We start from the raw sequence: 21,167 nt of genomic DNA on the forward strand, positions 1-21,167 counted from the left end.
ATACGGGGCACCATGTGGTGCACATACTTTTTCCTTCTTTGACTCAGAAGTCAGACAGACCTTACTTGACCAGCAGCTGGGGGAAGAAGTGTATTGCCTTTTTGCCGCAGTTAGAATTTCAACCTTAGTTATTTTTATAATCTTACCCATTACATATTTTTTCCTAATCCACAGGGAAAACATCAAACTTCCTACATTCCAGTTTAAATAAATAGTTCAACATTTGGGGAAATACAGTTGGAGGGAATAAGAAGATTGATACAAATGTCATGTCTTTGTATAAACTATGAGACAGAAGGTGGTTAGCTTATCTTACTTAGCATAAAAACCTGAAGCAGGGGAAACAGCTAGTTCACAAACTTACCACAAGCTGATTAATTCACATTCTCCAATCTAGATGTTAAATCTATACAACAAAAGACATTTAAAATTGTGGTTTTAGAGGGAGTTATGTCACCGCTTCTGGATGAGATTACAGGGTGAAGTCACTGCATCCAACTATAGTCGGGATACTTTCACATCACTATGTTTGAGTACTGATTAAACAATGTGCTACAGTAATCAGTCCACTTAAGAGGTGTTAGTACATGTTATTTTGATCGTCAGGGTCACTCCTGTAGCCACAGGAAACGTCTTGTTTGGCGTTCATTAATCAGAACCATACTGTGTACTATATTATATAACACTATATTATATTATACTATATAATTGCAATTTTTACAGTTATATTAATTACACAATTTTATACTGCATCTTATATTGTAAACCTTGTACCTCATACCATACCGTGACTTTATACCATACCTGTCACTTTAACTTGTCACTTACTCCTACTTGTACAACAGTTATACCTCATATTTTTACTTGTATTTATTTGATCTATTCTTATTTTTATACTGTATTTACTTACTTGCTATTTCGTCTTTGTACTGCTGCAACACCAAAATTTCCCCACTGGGGATCAATAACGTGTTATCGTACCTTATAACAACGGGAAAAGAATATAAACATCGTCTATATTAGATTAGAAATATTAATTCTAGATCATCAGAAAAGCTTAGAGACTTATACGTAAGGTCACTTAAGTTCATGTCTGAATCAAAGAGTCCTTAACTGTCTCTTATTAATGTCTCTTATTTAATGTTCAAGGACATGCGGGAGAAACTATTTAAAGTTTATTATGGCTTACGTATTGCAGTAATACCTTGTGATCACAGTAACATTGCTTATAAAAATAAAGAAAGGTCACTTCAGGAGTATTGTGTCCAAACGACCCCTCTGAAGAGCAGCACAGCACTGCCAGGTGACAAAGAGACCAACAACTGACTTGGCCAAATGTCATACATCACAATTATGTCCCTCATCAGCAACTGTCCGTCAAAATGTTCTGGACCAAACTGGAACACATCAAAAGACAATAAAACACATGTATATATGAGTAGTAATGTTTATGAGCGAGGCTGTCTTTGTGTGTCAGACAGTTTGAAAAATGAGGTGACTTATAGCATGACAAAAGTTTGTTTTAGTTCACTCATTTATTTTTTTACAAACAGTAAATGGCACATTTTCATAAATAACACTTTAAGCTTTTAATTTGACTCTCTTTAAATATATTTCATTTCATTTGTAACAATGTACGCTTTCCATCTTGTAAAAGTACCTTTTGAAACATGATGGCAAACGACTTAAAAACCGACAGAGACAAAAGGATAGAAACAAGCATGCCACCTGCATTTTAAACTCCGGAAAACTGCAACACACGTTTGCATCAGTAACTACTGGAGGTCGAAGAAGAACAACACCATTGCACGCTATTTTTCAGTAAACAGCCATGGAACCAAACGACACCCATGCCATTCATATCAAAAACCAAACATCTTTGCAAACACCTCGCTCAAAAATATATATACAAGTATGTACACTTTGAAGCAGACTATTCCGGAAGAGGCTTGAGTGTTCATCCAAGTCCTTCAGTTTCATTTATATAGATGAAGTCATGCTGTAGAGAAAGCTCGACTTGACATGCAGGGAGCTGTTTTTTTAGATTTAGCTTTGTCTTGTAATGCTTTGGCTTAAGTAAGTTTTAGTAAGAAGCAAGCACTGAAGATAATGTATTTGAGAAATGATTGTCTTGCAGGAAATGGATCCATTTAGGAAATGTAATTCCATGTACCAGTTTGTGATGTTGATATTGGCTGGGTCCCATTTTAATGAATGAAAGTTCTTCATTGGTTCTTCAGTGTAAAGCCTGTAATAAAAATACAGACAGTTTAATTCCCTGTTTTTCTTTGTCACCTTTGTAGTGAAAGTCTGAAAGCATCCCCTTATATAATCCTTAAATACGTCAGTAGGCATGCACAAAACCGAAACTAATCCCAACTTGACACATATCATGTTTGTCTATTTATTTTCCCCCTGCCTCCTGGCATGGCATTTGGTTAAGAGAAGGTGCCTGTGTCCATTCCCTGGATGTCGGCCAGACCTTCGACTGATAGCTCCTTTGATATATGGAGGCTGATAGCAGCACAGGACAGCACAGACGGGGAGAGGGCTTCTAAAATAACCCACCTCGCCCACCCTAACACACCCCAGCCTGCTGCGGTGGGTATTTCCCCCGATTTCAGGACAGGCTGTGCGGCACGGATCAATTTGCCAGACCTCGGAGGTACAGCCCATTAAAAATAGAATTGATCGGTTGTGTGCAGGCAGCTTAAAGAGATGAGCAGCTGTGCTTTACGTAACACTTTGTATGGGGGGAATATGATGTGAAAGGATCAGCTAACATTTCTTGGACTCGCTCGCAGCGTGAATTTAAAGAACTGAACATGACTTGGCAGAAGAGAAAATGAGCTGGGCATGATGATTGATAGTAATCATACAGCACTATATTTCGTGCTTAAGGCTGCAGTCGGGTGGATGAAGTGGATGAAGCCACCATGAAGTCACTGGGTTTGTGAGCCCATTTCTGAAGCCTTGAGTTCAGCATTTTGGCCGTCATCATCTTGTTTCTTGGAACCAAAAGTGATGATATTTTAACGAGAGACTGGATCGCTTCAGAGCATACCCTACTTTATGGTCTGTTTTACTCTAAATGATGCAATTACTTACAAAATTAACACCATGTTGTTGAGGACTTAGCATTTGAGACCATAATCTCATTGGGAAAAGGTTAACTGTGGTAATAAATCAACAAAGAAGTAGGGTTATTTTCTCCCATGGTTTCATGGTATCAGACTTCTTTTTGCACCCTGCTGGCCGTTAGAAATAAAGCAGGTTTAAGGAACGCCTGCTTTGGATTCATTTTTGAATCCAGAGGCAACCTCCACTGCTGAGGTCTGAAGTCTATGACATAACGACATCTTGTCTTTGCCCAACCAAAAGTCCAGAAGCACAAAATATAAGAACAACTTTGATACAGGACAAAGACATTTTTCCAATGAGCTGAATATGTTGTTTAGAGGACATTTAAGTAAATGCAATACGAGTTCTCCTCTCATTCTTTCTGCTTGTGTCCCTCTTGACTCACTCTGAGACTGTAAATCTGGGTGTTGGAGCCCCTGACCCTTTGGACCTTTAGTGAGTGACCCAACACTCCGGACAAGCCATCGTCTAGCCTTTGGGTGATTTAATGTCCCGTGTCTCTTTCTGCACACTTAAGCATGTGTGTGTGCACAGAAGAGGACATTTCCCTCTATGTCAGAGATTAATTACATTGGTTTGACATTTCAAACCGGTTTGGACGAGGTTAAGGGAGGCAGTTAAGTGAATGAGAACTCATACCTTAATGTCAGATGTCACGGCCAACGTCTGCTATCATCGACTTTGGCCTGGAAATGACAGATTAGAGTTAAACCATAAGTAAATATAATTTTTTTGCTTGGTCATGAAGCCCATATTAGGCTGCGCTTTCTGTTGCCAAAGCAGATCCATGTGGCTGCAGAAGCTTCTCACACTTAATTTAACTTGCATTTCAAATGTTGATGTTTTCTTAATACTAACAGGCTAAATGAAAAAGTTGCACCATGTGTAGGGGACAGTCGCCAACTGCTTTTAAAACAATAATTAAATTTCTTTACGTTGGAGGCATGTAGCAAAAATGTTTTATTTAACCAAAAATGGCAGTGGACTGTTTGTTCTGCAACATGAGGTCACCTTTCTTTAGGCAGTGCTGAGTTGTTCTGCTGCTGCTCTTGCTCAAGTCTGTGAGTAAGAGAGGAAAAAAAAAGAATAAATACCAGCAGAGCTTGCAGGACAAGTATGAGGCCTTAAGTCTGAAAATGAAATCCCAAGTAAAGTTGCAGCTCACCTTTCCCTTTGTGCTCGTATCTTCTCATCATCATACCTTGAAAATGAGAAAAGAAATGTCAAACTGATGTGTTATTACATCAACGTGCTCCTTAGCAGTAGTGCAAAGAGTTCACACAGTGTGAGCCACAGACTATTTCTGCTGTTATGTTTGGCCTGGTTTACCGTGTTGACGAATTCTCTGCAGTGCTTCCTAAAATCTGTTATGAGACTCACCTAGCTAAAAATATTAAATTCCAATGTTCAGCCACCTACACTTTTCTGAACACTCTAAATTTATATCAAGGTGTGTTTTTGCTTTTTAGAAATCCTGATCTGCTGTATGATGAAGAGGACTTGGCTGTTTTTAGCTACTTGGCATTTGTTAAGATGACAGAAAGCCTCAAGAGTCTTTTTAACTTTTGTGTGACTGTCGACATAATACAAACTAGCTTCATCATCTACAGTCCAACACATTAAAATAAACACTGAAAGGAATTCTGAAAATTATACATACAAAATATTAGAAAACAGTTTGGCTCAGGTTTAGCTCTACCGCTGCGCCCTGAGCATTCCTTCAAGGTCTGATTACTGTAAGCTTGTATTGCATAAAATGAGCTGTGATGGACATGTGCGGTGTCTCAACAGAGACCCTTGGTGGCTCAGAGTACTTACTGCAACACACACTCAGGGATCTGCACATGCTCCATGGGGATCATCTGGCTGAGTTCATCCAGGGTGTGGATGTAACGGATCTTATCCATGAACTTCACACTGCAGACAACATCAACAACATGCCAAAAATATTGTCATAAATGATCCTTAATATCTCTACAGCTCTCACTCTATGATTACATTAAAGCTGTACTTTATGTTTTGGTAAGTGCTTCTTTCTCTATATATCTTCTTTGTTTTATTAGATTGTGTTTGGAGAAGAGGTTCCCAGCCAACATATAACTCAAATGACCGACTGATGGACTCTAAACCTCACTGAATGTGTCCTCACCTGATGAAAGGTCTTGAGATGGCCAGGACCGTCCGGATGAACCACGTTGGGTGAGCGATGATGAGACACTTTAGATTCTTCCTCAGTCTGCAGGAGACATTCAGGTTTTAAGTATTTTGTTGATGCTCGCCCCCTCTCATTATTGTTGTTATCACAATGAATTCAATTGAGTCACAAAAATATTAGTTTGACATTCTTGTCAAAGTTGTCACTTCCATCCCATTTGCACATCTTGTTTGTCTTACTTCCTGTCAATCATCTGGTAGCATCTCTTCAGCCAGCTGATGCCAGGCATCTTCCTGCGAGGAGTAGCTCCATTCAGGTAAATAATCATGTAATCCTCTGCTACCAGCAGCTCCAGGCTGCTCACCACGTACCTGAGGAGAGAACAAACAAGCTCAGTTCAGACTGTACAGGAACATTTAAGATGAAATGTACGTGAAAGAATCCCTGTGCTAAGAGGTGGATCTGATCCAGTTTTTCTTAGCCCTTTTTCATCTTTAATATCTAGAATTTAATGTTGCGTTTTCAAAATCTATAGAGACATTTTTGATCAATTATAAAGCAAAAACAGAATAAAGTAGAATAATATTTCTATTATTACAGCATGTCAAACAGCAGTGAAAGAGTCCCTTAAGAGACCAGAATGGACCTTACAGGAAGAGATTCTCCATGATGTATGTGTAGTCCTCACAGCCGCTGTCAGGAAGGTAGCAGGCCGCAAACACAATGATGGCATTCAGGCCCTCCCCATAATAACCTGCAGGAGGAGAGAGACACATATTTAGTATAATATATATAACTGCATGGAATATCCATCAATGGCCCATGTGCATTTTATCATAGTAGCCTCACTGATTTTCTTTTAATGTTGTGTAATCCTCTTGAAAAATCTAATCAAATGTTTGAAATATTTATAAACATTAACTGATAAAAAGACAGTAGAGATTAAAAAGGTTTAAAAAAACTAACTGTGGTTTGAGGAACTTCTTTGTTAAGCACATATGTGTATCATATCCACTTAAAGGATTAAGGGATTCTTTCAAGTCAATTTTAACCTAAATGTGTCTGTACCATCTGAACTGAGTTTGATTTGTCCTGGAGCTGCTGGTGGCAGACAATTACATGAGTACATAAATAAGGCTATGTTTCTTTTATTCATGACATTTGCACGTTTATATCTAAAGTTGGTTTGTGTGCTTTTTGCATGTTAGTTGTGTCTTGGTTGTTCATGTTTTCTGGTTAAAGGCATTAAAGTTTTATAACTGTAATATAAAGCAACATGAGTTTCACTGGTGCATGAAATAAGTCAGATTTGCTTTCCATATTTCCATATTAAATTACAACACCAGAGGTCATATAAAGTAGCGATGTGTACCTCTCATGAGATAGAAGTCTGCTACTGAAAATCTCATAGCGCCACTTTCCAATCCTAAATCCTTAAAGAGCACCAAGTACAGAAAAGTACACACACATATTCACAGCAATGATAAACAAGCATGTGCATGTCCCTATCCAACCCCTTTTCACTCACACACACACTGTCAATGTTTGACAGAATTCATAATATTTGCATAAAAAACAAATTGATTAAAATAAAAGCACTAACCTCCATGTGTGACCACCCTCAGGTACGGTCGGATGACCTGCATGTCAATTCGCTGCTCCTGGTCCCCGATGATCACTGTTCGCCACAGACGGCCGGATGAGTCTCTCTCCTCTTCACCTTCACCTGGAAGACGCTTGGCAGTGGCCACAGGAGTGTCGTCTAGACACAAGGTGACATGAGAAGGTTGTTGGATAGAATATTTGATCATTGTTCCCCACTTGCCTTTATATTTATTGAAGTCACAGGAAGAAAGCATTATGCAGATTAAGGTGAAGGAGTTGTAAGTTGCTTTAACTGTCTGTTATAAAACGTATTATTCTCACAGGCTGTGGACAAAAAAAAGGAAAACAATATTTTGCAATCCAATTCACCCAGCAACAAGTACTGCTACTGTGAAGGTTAAATTAAATTTGTTCATTTGGCTGTGGGGCAATACTTATCCTTTGATAGTTTTAGACTCTTATTAGTGGTATCTTTGTTCTGTATCAGTGATGAAAACACAGACTATCAGTGAAAGAAATATTTCCTTAAGATTGAAATTCAGTCAGCTGCTCTAGAGAGAAACATTTGACAGAATTAGGGGAATCAAGAATCAGCCTTGAGTTTCTAGCCATCAGGTGTTGGTTTCATTTTGTATTTTTGCTGCATTTAACAGTTGGCAGCAATTTGTAACTGGACAGCCGAAGGGATTTGAAATATGAGGCCTGAGGCTGGACTCAAACCAAGGACACTGAAGGTAATACGATTTGCTTCTTCCATCAGTTCCTTCCTCAATCCTGACAGTAAATCTTTCCAAAATCTGACTCATTATTATTTGACCTCTGTCTGACCTTCCCACTCTAGCTCGTTGCCATTGTTGATGAACTCCAGCGAGTCAGTCTCATCGGGAGTCTCGATGTCGTCTACGTTGATGTCCAGGTCGTCTGGCGTTTCCAGGAAGTCATCAGAGAGCACCGAGCCCTCGCTCTGATCCAGGGAGAGGTTCATGTCGGGGGCGACCAGAGTGCGACGCTTGCGCTGGGCAATGGTCTCGCCCACATTCAGAGTGGTGGGAGGATCTGGACCAGCAGGACAGCAAAGATTTTATACCGTATATATTTAAAAAATGTAAAAGGAAGTCTGTATATTTAATTTATTCCACTTACTGCTTCTGTTGTCCGTGAGGCCACATGTGGAATCTCCATCCTCTGGAAGCGGCCTGCAGAGACGGACATAATACAGCATAAATATAATAACATTGTTTTCCTGCTACCAAGGTAATCATTGTTTTGGTCTTTTTTATAATTGTTCGTATTCGATTTATGTAAAATAAATGACAAAAAACCTGAAATTCTACAAAGTATATTGTAGTATTTTGGCTCTTAGCCTTTTGTTACTGGAGTGTCTCTTTTGTGATTTAACTACAGTGTGTCCTTGGAAACAATATGTGTTGCTTGAGAAAGCAACACCAGTAATTACCATCTCCCCTCTGACATTATAATAAGACAGCTGAACCATCAGGGCCGAGGGACGAGAAGGCAAGATTATAGTAGAGAGCACTCACACAGACACACACACACATACTGTACGCAGACAGAGCAAGACATTAACCCAGACATGCACGCATAGACAAACACACCCTAAAACACCGCAAGTACGGGCTAGTTGATGGTGTTACTGGAATAATTGCTGTTATTATGCTGTCAGTGGCTTTGTAGAGGTGAGTTAAAGACAGCACCACCTGATATTCAAGAGTGGATTAGAGAGTGGGGCGGAGAAAAACAATTTGCACTGTTAAAGCACTCATAAACGTTCCTCTGAAGAGCTCAGGTTTAAACTGCGTGCAACTATGCTCATTTTTATTTATATAGAAACAAGAACTGAGCATGTTAACATTAAGGTACAAAGAAAAGAAAACATTTAATTTAATGTGGAAATGTTACCATTTTCCCCCTGCTAAACACTTTTTTTTTTACTATTCCTCTCTTCCTGAGCAATATGAAAGTTATAATATCTCAATACCACTTGGAGCAGAAAGATATCCTATATATAACTACAGTTGTGTATACAATTGAAGTCATGAATAACTGGCTTCCTCTGCTCTTAAGAGTGTGGGTGGCGGAGCATTTTTCCATTGCTTGACGCTGTGATGCGTTTACTTTCTCCTGTTTTTTCTCTCTATGCGAGCTACTTGTTTGTTCACTGACATGATACGACCTCATCACGTAACACATAATGACAACATCGAGGAAAGAACACACCTGCTGCCTTTCAACACACATGCCTTCCTATCATAGTCCACAAATCAGACCAACTGCTCTCTCACACACACACACACACACACACAAACACACACACACAGACTATAAACACATAGGATTACCTGGGGAAGTCCTCATCCTGCCACTCGTCCTTTACCTCCATGCTGTCCATGCGTAAAGTGGCTTCTGCTGTTCCCATCCCCTCTCAAGGAGGACGGGCTTCAGCTCTCTGTGGTTAACACAACAATAAAACAAAGTTATTCAGTAGGAAACAAAGTGTTAAATCCTTGCTAAATTATGTAGTACTTCTAGCTGTCTAAACTCCACCCATTTTAACTCAACCCTGATGATTTCATCAGGATTACCGGAACTTTGTCCCGACACTTATGACGAAGAAGAAACTCAGCATTACAAATTGAAGGTGTGGGGTTTGCCAGACAGGGAGGGTTTAATGAAAGACACATCTAGTTGCATGATGGGAAATGTAGGATTCAGTGCGTTTGACTTTGAACCATTCTAAAAATGGACAATTAGAATAAAGAAGAAAATCAGAACTGAAGAAGGCTTTTGGATGAGAGGTGAAAGATCATCAAGAACTCCAGTTGCCTTGTGGATTAAGCTTTGAAAAATTAGAATATCATAGCCTTTCTTGCTTCAATTTCAACCACTTTCTTACAATTATAACAAACTCATGGAAGCCATAAACTAAATTACTGTAGTAACTCTTAAATAAGCCAACTAGAAGCTGATTCATGTAAAATATGTATCTTACAGGAGCTGGAACAAAAATGGGTGTAATGAAGAATCCAGCCAACAATCTTGCCTTATCTTCACAGAAGTCTACAATTCCTATAAAAACTGGTGCTACAGTGCCATGGGTAGTTTTTGTGCGATAATGTCATAATAAATTACAAATTTGTAAAACTATGTCCCAGTGAGTTTCCTTCCCAAAGACCCTTGGGGATGAGGATAAAAATAAAATGACATAAGATTGCTCATTCAGTCCCTCAGGGCGATACAAACAAATCATATGTGCAGCCAGGCAGACTCATCTGAACTTCCATATTTTACATAACCAAAGCAGGAATGACGGAAGTCTTCATCCAGCGCTGGATGTATGTTGTTGACGTGTGACGTAAAGCTGAACAGTGTCTCGTGTTTAGATGTGTCGGTCTATTGGGATCAGTCATGCATCGTGTGCAAGTCTCGTGTCAGAAATGTGCGTATGGGGGAGGAGTTTCCTTCCTACATCACTGTCCCAGCCAGAGTTCATGCTACAGCAGACGTTACCACAGTCCATTTGTCCACTGGGATGGCACTGATGTGCTATAGTGAAACACATCAGAGCCTATATTGAAAAAAAGTGGGCTAAAAGGCACAGGCCCTCAGGTTACATGCTACTGGGGCTCCTGTGCTGTGATTGGAGTGAAAAAGATGGAGGAGAATGGTTCAGTGTTTACACTGTATCATCCGACGACAAAGGAGCGGTGTTTGATGTGGGCTTGATGGGAAACTCCTTGAATGTCAGTTCGGGAGTCCTCTCGTTAAATCTCACTTTGAGTCACCTCCTCTGTTCTCACGCTCTTATCTCTTTAAGACAGCTTCCTGAAACAGTTTGATCATTTTCCTATTTGAATGGGTAGTGATAGAGGGGTTATATACTCACAGAGAATAAAGTGGAAAATTCACACGGAAACAGCAGATCAATGCGTGTGTGGTTTGTTTGTGCAGATGGCTCAGCTGCTCATACAGTGAACCGCCGATTGATGGACTCAAAGTAGCGTTGCAGTAGCACGTGTTTGGTAGGGATTTGAGTCCAGATGGCTGTGGGGCCTTCATTTACCAAACACTATCTTGTGAGCTTTTCAACCAAAACTGTGTGTAATCTGTGTGATAGATTTAGAGCTAATGGTTGAACATGAACAACGCTTCATTTCTACCTCTGTTTTGGTTACATTCGTTTTTTGTGTCTCATGACAAAGTGTGGCAAGATTTCCTCTTGAATAGATCATTGTATTCTTCCTCCTCTGCATTATGAAATCATTACATGGCCTGGAGCTTGGAGATAAGCATCAAAATACTTGAGATGGCATCTCGATCGAGTAAAGCCTCTCCTGTTCGATTGAAATTACAAACAAGGGCACAGTGATGTAAAAAGGCTTCAAATCCTGAAGATAGGGCTTCAAATGCATTTCTCTATAATATGTAATATTCGTGACCAAATTAGACTAAATAAGCAACAATCAAACATCTGTTTAATAAGAGTCAACACTTAAAAACTGTAGCTAATCTGCTTCATCAAGACTGAAGTCGATGAGATTTAAAGGACAGTGATTGAAGAAGACCATCAACTATCATCAGATTGTGATATGAATCAGTTTCCAAAAGTAATAGAGTTTTCAGATTAAAAAAATTGTAAAATAGAGAAACATGGATGTCTTATATGAAATCACAAAAAAGTGTGATCATGTAGGAGGCTTATATGAAGATGCTGATTGACAAATGACATTTTCAGACAATTAAAGTGGGTGTGAGAGGAAACAAGCCTTTCTGTCACGACTGCCATCCTTCCTGTATCTGATGAATGGAAACAGACACTGTCCCAGTCATTTGAATCACAGAGTAGCAGAATGAAACAAACCATTTAAATAACATGTTACTGACTGAGAATCTGCTCTGGAATATAAAGCCCAAACAAGAAATGCAAAGGCAGGGTACTCACATACCGTAGCTAGGAAGTCTTCCTCTTTGCCGTAATGAAAGCTTCCCTGTTTTGCTTTTAGTCGCTTCTCTTCCTCTTTCCGCCTCCTCCTCTTAAATCTGCCTGCGCAGAGTCAGGGTCATCACTGTTTACATCTGCAGGTGGGACCCTCGTATGCTCAGGACCTGGGTGTGTTGACGATTCTTGCCTTTTACCGCTGCTTTAGAGAAACTGTATCCTCCTGTCGAGAGAGCAGTGCAGAGAGTCAGGGTCATCACACAGCCAACGCCATCCTGTTCTCATCTTTTTTCTCTCCTCTGCCAGTCAGATGCCTCGCTGCTTTTTGGACAAAAGATAATCCTCGCTCTGCGCTTTTAACTCGTCTCATGATGATCACTCTCTTTTTCTCTCTCTCTTTCTCCCATTTACTTCTGCTTCTCTCTGCTGAATCCCCCTCTACCCCCCCCTCCTCCCTCCGCCAACACTAATGCTCCTACCCCAGGCTTTAATCCTGCTGTGATGATGTCACCCAAATGGGAGCTGTGTTATGGTGGTTATGTAATCACACCTGCCTACCTTCTCTTTGATTCCCTTTGTCAGGATCAGCTGTCTGTCTCCTCACGTTTAGTCCATTTAGCATCCATGATTTAACCCTTCTTTATTTCCTCCTGTGAACCGCGAGCTTGAAAAGATGGCTGTTTCTACTTCTCTGCTGTTCCCTGGCAACAGCATCTTCCTCCCTCACACATACGGCTTTCTCTCTCTTGCTTTTTCTCACCATATCTTTTAAGCTCTCTCTCTCTCCTGGTGAAACCCCTCCTCCATGTGAATTCCCCTCCTTTTCTCTTGCTGTGATGCTAACACCCCCTCCCTCCCTCCGTCCCGCTCTCCTCACAGCTGCACTGAGCTCTGGGCGATGTCAGTGGCATCTCTCTGACATTGCACTTGTCGCCCAGTGGGGGCAGCCACACTTTCCTATTCTTCTCCTGCCATTGGCTGTGAGGAAGATAAATGCATTGTGGTGTGTTTTCAGTTTTCTATTAATAACGCTTCTTGGCACAGCATTGAAATACTGCAACATGCTCAGACTTGTGACTAAAAGCATTTGTTTTCCCACAGATCCGGTGCAGCTGCGTGATGATGAGTTTAGAGTCAATAACTTTAAGTGTTTAAGAACATGAAAACTTCATTTAAATGATTAATTACAATAAATATGCTATGTAATTGTAAGATTTTAAACTTATTTACAAAGCAGGCTTGAAAAGCTTTAAGTTGCATCTTATCGTTTTCGAGTAGTTGGAAATCTAACGAGCTTTTATTGTCTAATTGTTTTTAATAAATTGTACACTCATCTACAGTCTTGCAGAGAAAACACAATCCTGTGTCAGTTCTAAGCCCACACTGTATAGTGTTTTCTTTGCTAAAGTGCAGGATCATTAAATATTAAACATTTCTGTATGTTCTGCATTGCCCATGTGCAACTGGGTCACAGATATTTTTCTGTCTTGCATTTCATTTTCCTACCACCAGATGGTGCACTGCCTCTGCATTTACACTAGAAGTCACTGAGACAGTCTTGTACCAAATGTAAACAGGGCCTTGGTGGAGTAGTCAATATCATATCATATCAATCATGTAATAGCTGAAGGCCCTTAGTCAAATTCTCCCATGAGCCCTTCCTGGCCACTGATGACATTCCTGAAATAAAATCCATAAAAACATATATATTTTTTGAATTATTTGATTGTATTGATAAGCTAATCTACACAAAAAAATGTAAGTGTAAATTATAACCACGTATAGGAAAATTCAAGTACATATTTTGATATTTATAGAATGCATTATCATGTGCAATACTTCCTCTTATTTACTAGTATGTGCAGTATTTTTTCTTTGCATTAACCCATACACTTTATATTTTCACTTATATTTGAGGTGTTTTTTGCATTGCTCTAATTTTTACTGTATTTTTTTAGCTATCTGGCACTATAATTTCCTTCGGGATTAATAAAGTTCTATCTTATCTTATTTTTCAAACAAACCTACACTCAGAAACAGAAATAAATCTGAGGGCCTATGTACAGTATTTTCTAGAAACATTTCAACATCTTTAATGACAATCATTTTCAACCGGTGATGTATCGATGTCACAATATCAAACTAAGGTAAAAGGCTCATGTTAAATAGAGATAAAAACATTCACTTAAACCTGGTCTATTCTGTTTGCTCAATCTGATAAATATTTCAGAGCAAGTAACACAAGAAGATTAATCTGTTTCACACAGTCATTAAAAACATCATGTAAAGTGTTTAAGAGATTTTAGTCAAAACTTTACACAGAAGTGTGCAGTGGTATATGGCTGTTTAGCTTTTAACACAACTTGAAAACAAAGGCGCTGGATGGCTCGATAAAGGAAAAGATACATTGTTACTGTTACCACAAGCAGAATACAAATTGTTCAAGTTTGGTTTGAGAGTGGTGCTCAATAAGAGGTCATCTTGATGCTGTTTCTGAAGAAGACCATGTGTAGTGTGGTTCATACCAATAATATATCAACCAGCTTAAGTGTGGATCTTACCTGTAATCAGACTGGAAATTGTAGTTCTCCAGGAAAAGTATTTCATGTCCCTGGCTGGCATATCATTGTGATGCAGAGCAAACCCAGGCCAATTCCTCAAAGAAACATAAAAAGGTAAAAAAGCAGTTAGTTAGTTTTTACATCAAAAGATGGGTTTTATCCTTCTACTTTTTGAAATGTACCAAGATTTGGTTTTTAAATAAAACAAGTTTTATGTTGAGAGCAGAAAATACACTTAACAGGTGTCTCAACTGATATGGCCTTAATTAAAAAGTAAACGCAAGGCCACTAAAAAGTAAGGTAAAAATTAAGCTTTCTGTTTTTGTGGTTTTGAATTGTCATTGTCAAAGGTCTGTACTTTCATTACTGATTGAAATATACAACTATTGTTAGTTTAAATTTTCTAAAAAATCTCCTACAATTCTAATTGTGACAAAGTTTCAGGATGAAAAAAATACAAATATCTAAATATCCACATAAAGCTCTAAAACCACCCTGCAGCACACTCCTCCTCTTACTTTGCTATATGCTTAATGTGTAATACATAAATACACATCTGTAATACTACTTCTTAGGGATTTCTTTGAGGACTATTGTGAGCAAATTTTGGCAGAAAATTACAGGTTCATATGTGCACCCAATAAGTATGAAGTTACTCAACCAACCAGATATTAGATCTGTAATTTTATAATAACCTCTTAAAGTTGGACAATCTGGCTTCAGTCTACAGGACAGGAGAATAATCAGATCTTCTGTAACTCTGTGTTCTTAAGTCTGACAAGCTAAATATCTGGACCCTTTAAGTTCTGTGTTAGGTAGAGAGGTTTTAGGTCACCAAGGTTTTAAGTCGTTCCTAAAATACTGAGTCTTAGGGGGGCAATAGCAGTGGACATAAGGGCTGGTCAGGGAGATTTTAAGTATCTTACAGCTTCTTCAGTCCCCTTATATCTCAAATCCACTAACAACAGAGGCCGCATAAGGACACTCCAATAATCCACCGAAATGTCCTTGAAGTACTGTGAATTGTGCTTTATGTGAAACTAGACTAACCTGAAGAGAAGGTTGTCACATATCTATGACTTCTGCCAAATTTGGTCAAATTAAGTCCACAATAGAGTAAAGGGTTGTGAATTCACTTGATTTTTAAGGTTTTTGATTCCCTTTGTCAGGATCAGCTGTCTGTCTCCTCACGTTTAGTCCATTTAGCATCCATGATTTAACCCTTCTTTATTTCCTCCTGTGAACCGCGAGCTTGAAAAGATGGCTGTTTCTACTTCTCTGCTGTTCCCTGGCAACAGCATCTTCTTTTGATACTGCTGAAATGTAATATGTAAAAATATGTAAATTATATATTACATATCTATAGTATCTATCATTTACTAAAATTGAAGGTTAACACTACAATATGTTATTTCCTAACTGCTCTTTCATTCTGTCAATGTTTCTATTCTATTTTTGTTGAAATTGTCTTAAACATCAATTTACTTGTTTGTGACATCAAAAACGTGCCTTTAAACCATTTACCTTTTTTGTTGACATATAATCAAACAGCTGTGTAAGGTGAAAGGCGATTTGTAGTGCCAATGACTTATCAACTCCGCAAAGCTTTTCAGCCTTTTAGTCTTTATTGGCTTACCTGTCCTGAGGGCACTTCATCACATTTTCTCCATTGTAAGGGCACCTTAGAAGGTCTGAGCATCAATTTCAGCAGTTAAAATGGTAAAACATCTGAAGCAACAGGTAATGTCATCTGTCATTAATTAATGAGAGTAACTGGATAACAGGCTGCAATTTAACTTTGTCTTCTCTGTAGCCAGTGCAAGTACTTTGATTGTTTGTTAAGGATTACAGTTTACTCTGTAACACCAATGAACAATTGAGACCTTAGTGTTATCTAAAACTAAATGACAAGTCTTCTCTTTCTTATAATATTCATAATTGAGGCTTCTAAACCTCACTGTTTTGATTGAGGGCCTTCAGTATTTGGATCAACTTGCCCATGAAAATTAAGGTGTACCAAGTATAGCAGACAGCAGTTGTTATTTAATGTGCCATTTACATATCCAGTCAATAATTTGATGAATAGAACTATTGAATCAACCTCTGTATCAGCAAATGTCTAATTATAAAGGACTCAGATTGGGGCCTTCATGGGGACATCCTCATCTGTTAACACTGCAGCTATGACTGCAGAGTCTGACACGCCAATTTTGTGGTTTGAGTGTCAGCCAGAGCTGAGAGCAGGAAGAGGGGCGGCTGTGGCTCAGTGGTTGAGTTGGTTGTCTCTCTGATTGAGTCGGTTGTCTCTCAATCAGAAGGTTGGTCAGCAAATTGCTCCCGAAGGCATAGCCAACAGGTTTGAATGCATAGATCCTGATTGGAGATTGGCACTTAAGTCGTTGCCATCAGTGTGTGAAAGGGTGAATGTGACATGTAGTGTACAAGCGATTAGAGTGGTCAGAAGAGTAGAAAAGCGCTATATAAGTACAGTCTATTTAAGAGGATGGTACCATCATCTTCCAAGTGATACTGGTTCTAAGGACCCATTCTTTGTATTGTATTGTACTCAGCTCAAAGCATTAGATAATCACTGAATATTCTTGTATTGCTTTTTGAAATGGTTCTTTGGTAGCAAATGTTTCTATAAAACCTTAATTCGTGTCCTGCAATAGGTCCATTTTGAGATTCATTTGTACGTCTTGCTTTAATCTGTGGTAATTACCACATGATCCTTTGTTTGCTTTCGTAATTAGTGCTTGTTAGCGAGTCACACGCTGATTGACATTCTGAGGGCCTATCCTGCTTCATCTTGTTGACCAGGTAACGAATCTCCATTGTCTGTAGGCTTCCAATTAGGAGATAAGCTTTTTAGCGGTCTTATACCTGCCACAAGTTATTGATAGTGTCTCATCATCTTGACACAAAGTAGCCAATTTGTTGTTAAGATTGGGCCCTTCTCCCTTTAACTAGTCATTGACCTCCCTTTCCTCTTTCTCTGTGGGACTAAATAACATCCATGTAAACCGAGCGATTGAGGTCCTCATGAATCATATGTTGGGAAATAAGTGACTATTTTTGGGTCTGTATGTGACTGAGTGATTGACTGAGTGAGTGACGGCACTTTCACAGCCGTAGAGACAGAGTTGCGACATTGCAATGGTAGATCATGGAGCATATTGGACCTCCACTGACGCAACTCTCTGTCTATACGGCTTTGGATACTTTGTTCGGGGAGTAGGCGAGGCTGCTCCTCCGCTGCTCATCACCTACGTCCGCAGCGTGCACCTGCTTTCAAACACGTTGTCATCGACCTTATAAGGACAGTCCTTGTAACACATTGCCCACAAAAGCGCACATTGACCTGATGCGGTCAGCCACATACTAGGTTTTGACCTAGTCTTGTTTCTCTTATATCTTCATTTGAAAATGGACAAAGTTCACCTCGTAACACAACATGCTATTACATATAGGACCATGTTGATAGCTGAGAGATGCAGCAGCTGAGATTGCATTTTCTGGCTATAATCAACACATCTCTGGCACACTGTGACAAAACTTGAGCATGATAAGTGTCACAAAAGGTAGGTTTAATCACAGGGCTGATGTTTTGGATTGTATTAAAGAGTAAGTAATTAGAAAGTGTGTATAAAACTATAGTTGAGGCTACTTGTGGTTTCCTGCCGCAATGGTCATGAGTGATAACTGAGGTTAGATTTAATGCAAGACTAAATAAAACAGATTTGGTTTAGTCCGCACTTGATGTTAACATTATTTGACCTCGTTCTTGACTTAGACTTTGCATCGACTTATGTTCCGACGATTAAAAAATGGCCAAAGAGTATTGTTTTTTTGGTTCATTTGTTGCAGTCAATATGATTTCCATTCATCCCAGCAGGCATCCATCACTGTAGTTATTTTGCAATCTTGTATATTGCCACAAGATTATGAGATGCGACCAATCTCCTTAAGCAAACCCCTCTAGATGGAGTATGTTCGCCACAAAAGTGTTAAATAAAGTATCATCAGTTTTTTTAAAAGTGATTCATTTTTGGCTTTATAAACAATAGCACATACATTTCCTTATTCATAAATACATGCTCACACTATTAAACCCAAGCCTTACATATCATAAGTAATATCAGTATTACAATACGTTTTGTATCTTGTAACAAACAGAATAGATTGAGTTGTGTGGATGTGAATAGGGCAGTTTGAACCTGCTTACCTTTCTGGCTACGTGCCACGCATTTGTGACATCAACGGATGTGAGCCCAACTTATAAGGTAGCTTTAGGTGGGAGCTTATTCCCTGAGGACTCAAATTAGCCTTAGAGAAGCTAATTAGGCTCTGTGTGTAATAACCCGACAGGGCTCGGTTTCAAGAAGCCATCATTAAACACATCTCTTAGCCAGTGTGCTTTAAAACAATAATTATTTAATCACCTTACAATCTCAAGTAGTGCCGATGTGTTAGTTACCTTCAATTAGATAAAAAGGCAGGTGTAATGAAATTAAAGTCTCACTGCCCAGCTGAACGTGTGGCCTGTTGGCTGTTTCTTTAACTTCACCAGGTATAGCTTGTGATAATAAGACAGCTGTTCATTTTAATATCTGGCTAGAGCGTAGAGTAAAAGTAAAAAAATGTCTGCATCTTCCATATTTTATTTTTTTATTTTATTCCTTTTTGATTTTTTCAGACATTTTTAAAACTATTGCCGGATGGTTAAAACAACAGATTGCTTGAGTAAGCTATTAAGGACAAGCAACAAGTGCGTATTATTTATCTCCTTAAGTGACAGTATCCAGGTCTTTGGTTGAGTCACAGTTTCAATAAACCCAGGATAAAATCACTTTAATCACAAAAACACTACAGCCTTCTGTAGTTTCTCTGATCCGCCTGGAGCAAGAATTCATACTTGTTCACATTTCTGATACAGCACAAAGCAGAATACCAGTAAATCCTGGGATGTTCTTTATGTAAAGATGGCACAGCAGTGTAGGGGAATAAGGTGAAGGAGTGCAGCCCTGGCCAAGACATCAAGTAACCGCAGATCTGTGCCAAGCTCCAGCTCTCAGTGCAGCTAATCTTATTAAAAGAGGGTCACGGCCTGAGCAGACCCCTCTTAAATAGACATAGGTCATAACTGGAACCAATATGGACACTGCACTATTGTACTTATGACGAGTTGACTGCACTTACTGAACACTTAGGTGGACTTACAGCAGCAATGACGTCAATTCAATCGTTTTTAGTCCAGACAGGAAAGTCTGGATTGAGGAAGTGAATATGGAACAGTTTATTTTCTGCTTATTTAAGTAAGCTAAACCCCTCTGCACAGTACTGGGAGACCCCAGTTCATTCCCTAATTTATACGGCCTACATTTAGTTGTACCAGCTATGCTCGATTTTTTTCCCTGGTATAATTAAAAATAGGTACGTTTTGAAATTGTCTATAACTCCCATTGTGTCTGCATCAACTCTCCATGCTTTTATAGTAAAATAAGATAAATGTTCTAATTATTCGACCTTTCCAAGTTTTAAAATTTGATCTGTACTTAAAGCACTACCAAATCCAAGGCAGTGGTGTAGGATATGAACACAAACAATACAGACTTTTTATCTGAAACTCCTCCTGGACATAAGTGGTGTACTAGTTTTGAGTAGTTGGTTTTGGGGTTCTTTTGGACTTGTATTTTTCTCCACAGTCAAAGCTACTACATCAAGTAAGTACTCAGTTTTGTAATTACATCATATGATAAAATTGTCTCTCATAGTTTTGTTAATATAAATGAGTCTGACATATAAGAATAAAGGAAAAAGCAGCTCATGGTACTGGGACCATAACATTGGAGAGACTACATTCCCACAGATCCACAAGGTTAAACACAGTAAATCAATCAGGTATTGAGCTTCAAAGAATGGTAGTATTGATGATATTAGTGTTGTGCATGCCTGCTACGTCATTGTTATTTGTAATGAGAACATGCTTACAGATGAAGGGTCATATAAAGGTGTTGAAAATGAAAAAAGGTGTACATGCTAGATTTGTGTCTGACAGTTTCCTGTTTTTGCTCATATTTGTTTGACAATAGTTTTAAATGTTGATGTGCAAGCGCCTCTGTCTAAAGCACCTTTATGATAAACATAACTATCATTCTGAAACTATGGACGGTCTGACAACCAGTCCGAATCTAATAATGTTTTACACCTTCTGTCACAGAGTGATCGAGACAGTGCAACAGTTTAGATTGCAGGCAAGGCCATTGACCTGCCAGAGGGTCGAAGAAGATGAGGAAGAAGAGGGGACCAATGATTTATTCATCAATAAACTTAGACACACTGTATATGTGGAAACACTCAAAAAACCAAAAGTCCAGGCAACTGTAGAGGAAAACACTAGTGTGACCATTCTTTAAAATATACTGTATTTGCTTTTAACCCACATTTTCAAAAGATGTAGTCACATCAAATGCAGTGATAGACCATTGAAGTTCAATGTGTATTGAACAACTAATGATCTTTGTCTGGGCCAATCCATTATCCCCTTTAACAGCTTATACAGTTGTAAACAGTAATTTGGTGTGCACACACCTGAAGGTACATGTTTAAATTATTTTGTAATCTTCATCTTTGTACTAATCTGCTTTGTTTACAGTATGATAATTTGTATTTCCAGTCTTTGAAGGACTAAGATGTGATCCTTTTTGTGTCAGTTACTGAAAAGCTATGTTTAAAAGGTTAAAAAGGT

General features: G+C 38.8%; 1 protein-coding gene across 2 annotated transcripts; it reads right to left on the reverse strand.

The window, feature by feature from the left end:
- Nucleotides 1-1,369: 1,369 nt before the first annotated feature.
- On the reverse strand, nt 1,370-12,717 carry LOC138611645 (caytaxin-like). Of its 2 annotated transcripts, none has more exons than XM_069684820.1 (14): nt 12,417-12,717; nt 11,866-12,081; nt 9,262-9,368; nt 8,045-8,097; nt 7,730-7,957; nt 6,900-7,058; nt 5,948-6,050; nt 5,536-5,667; nt 5,291-5,377; nt 4,960-5,058; nt 4,307-4,342; nt 4,153-4,200; nt 3,781-3,827; nt 1,370-2,248 (listed from the first exon to the last, which is right to left on the reverse strand). In XM_069684820.1, the coding sequence occupies exons 3-13, from the start codon at nt 9,336-9,338 to the stop codon at nt 3,788-3,790; spliced, it is 1,062 nt and encodes a 353-aa protein (XP_069540921.1). In that variant the 5' UTR covers nt 9,339-9,368; nt 11,866-12,081; nt 12,417-12,717; the 3' UTR covers nt 1,370-2,248; nt 3,781-3,787. The 2 variants fall into 2 exon arrangements, with proteins under 2 accessions (XP_069540921.1, XP_069540922.1); XM_069684821.1 differs by having other exon boundaries at nt 11,862-12,081.
- Between the last annotated feature and the right edge of the window lie 8,450 nt (nt 12,718-21,167).

The sequence above is a fragment of the Semicossyphus pulcher genome, unplaced genomic scaffold, assembly GCF_022749685.1.
Source record: "Semicossyphus pulcher isolate SPU_LCO1_2020_fin unplaced genomic scaffold, fSemPul1.0.p SCAF_7, whole genome shotgun sequence".
NCBI classification, from domain to species: domain Eukaryota; kingdom Metazoa; phylum Chordata; class Actinopteri; order Labriformes; family Labridae; genus Semicossyphus; species Semicossyphus pulcher.

What these genes read in the sequence shown, in the direction of transcription:
- LOC138611645 (XM_069684820.1), bottom strand. Translation starts at nt 9,338, where the DNA reads ATGGGAACAGCAGAAGCCACTTTACGCATGGACAGCATGGAGGTAAAG. An exon ending in TACCAGATGATTGACAGGAA is followed by an intron (nt 5,378 to 5,535) that starts GTAAGACAAACA and finishes TGTCTCCTGCAG; the next exon opens with ACTGAGGAAGAATCTAAAGT. An exon ending in ATACGAGCACAAAGGGAAAG is followed by an intron (nt 4,201 to 4,306) that starts GTGAGCTGCAAC and finishes TCTTACTCACAG; the next exon opens with ACTTGAGCAAGAGCAGCAGC.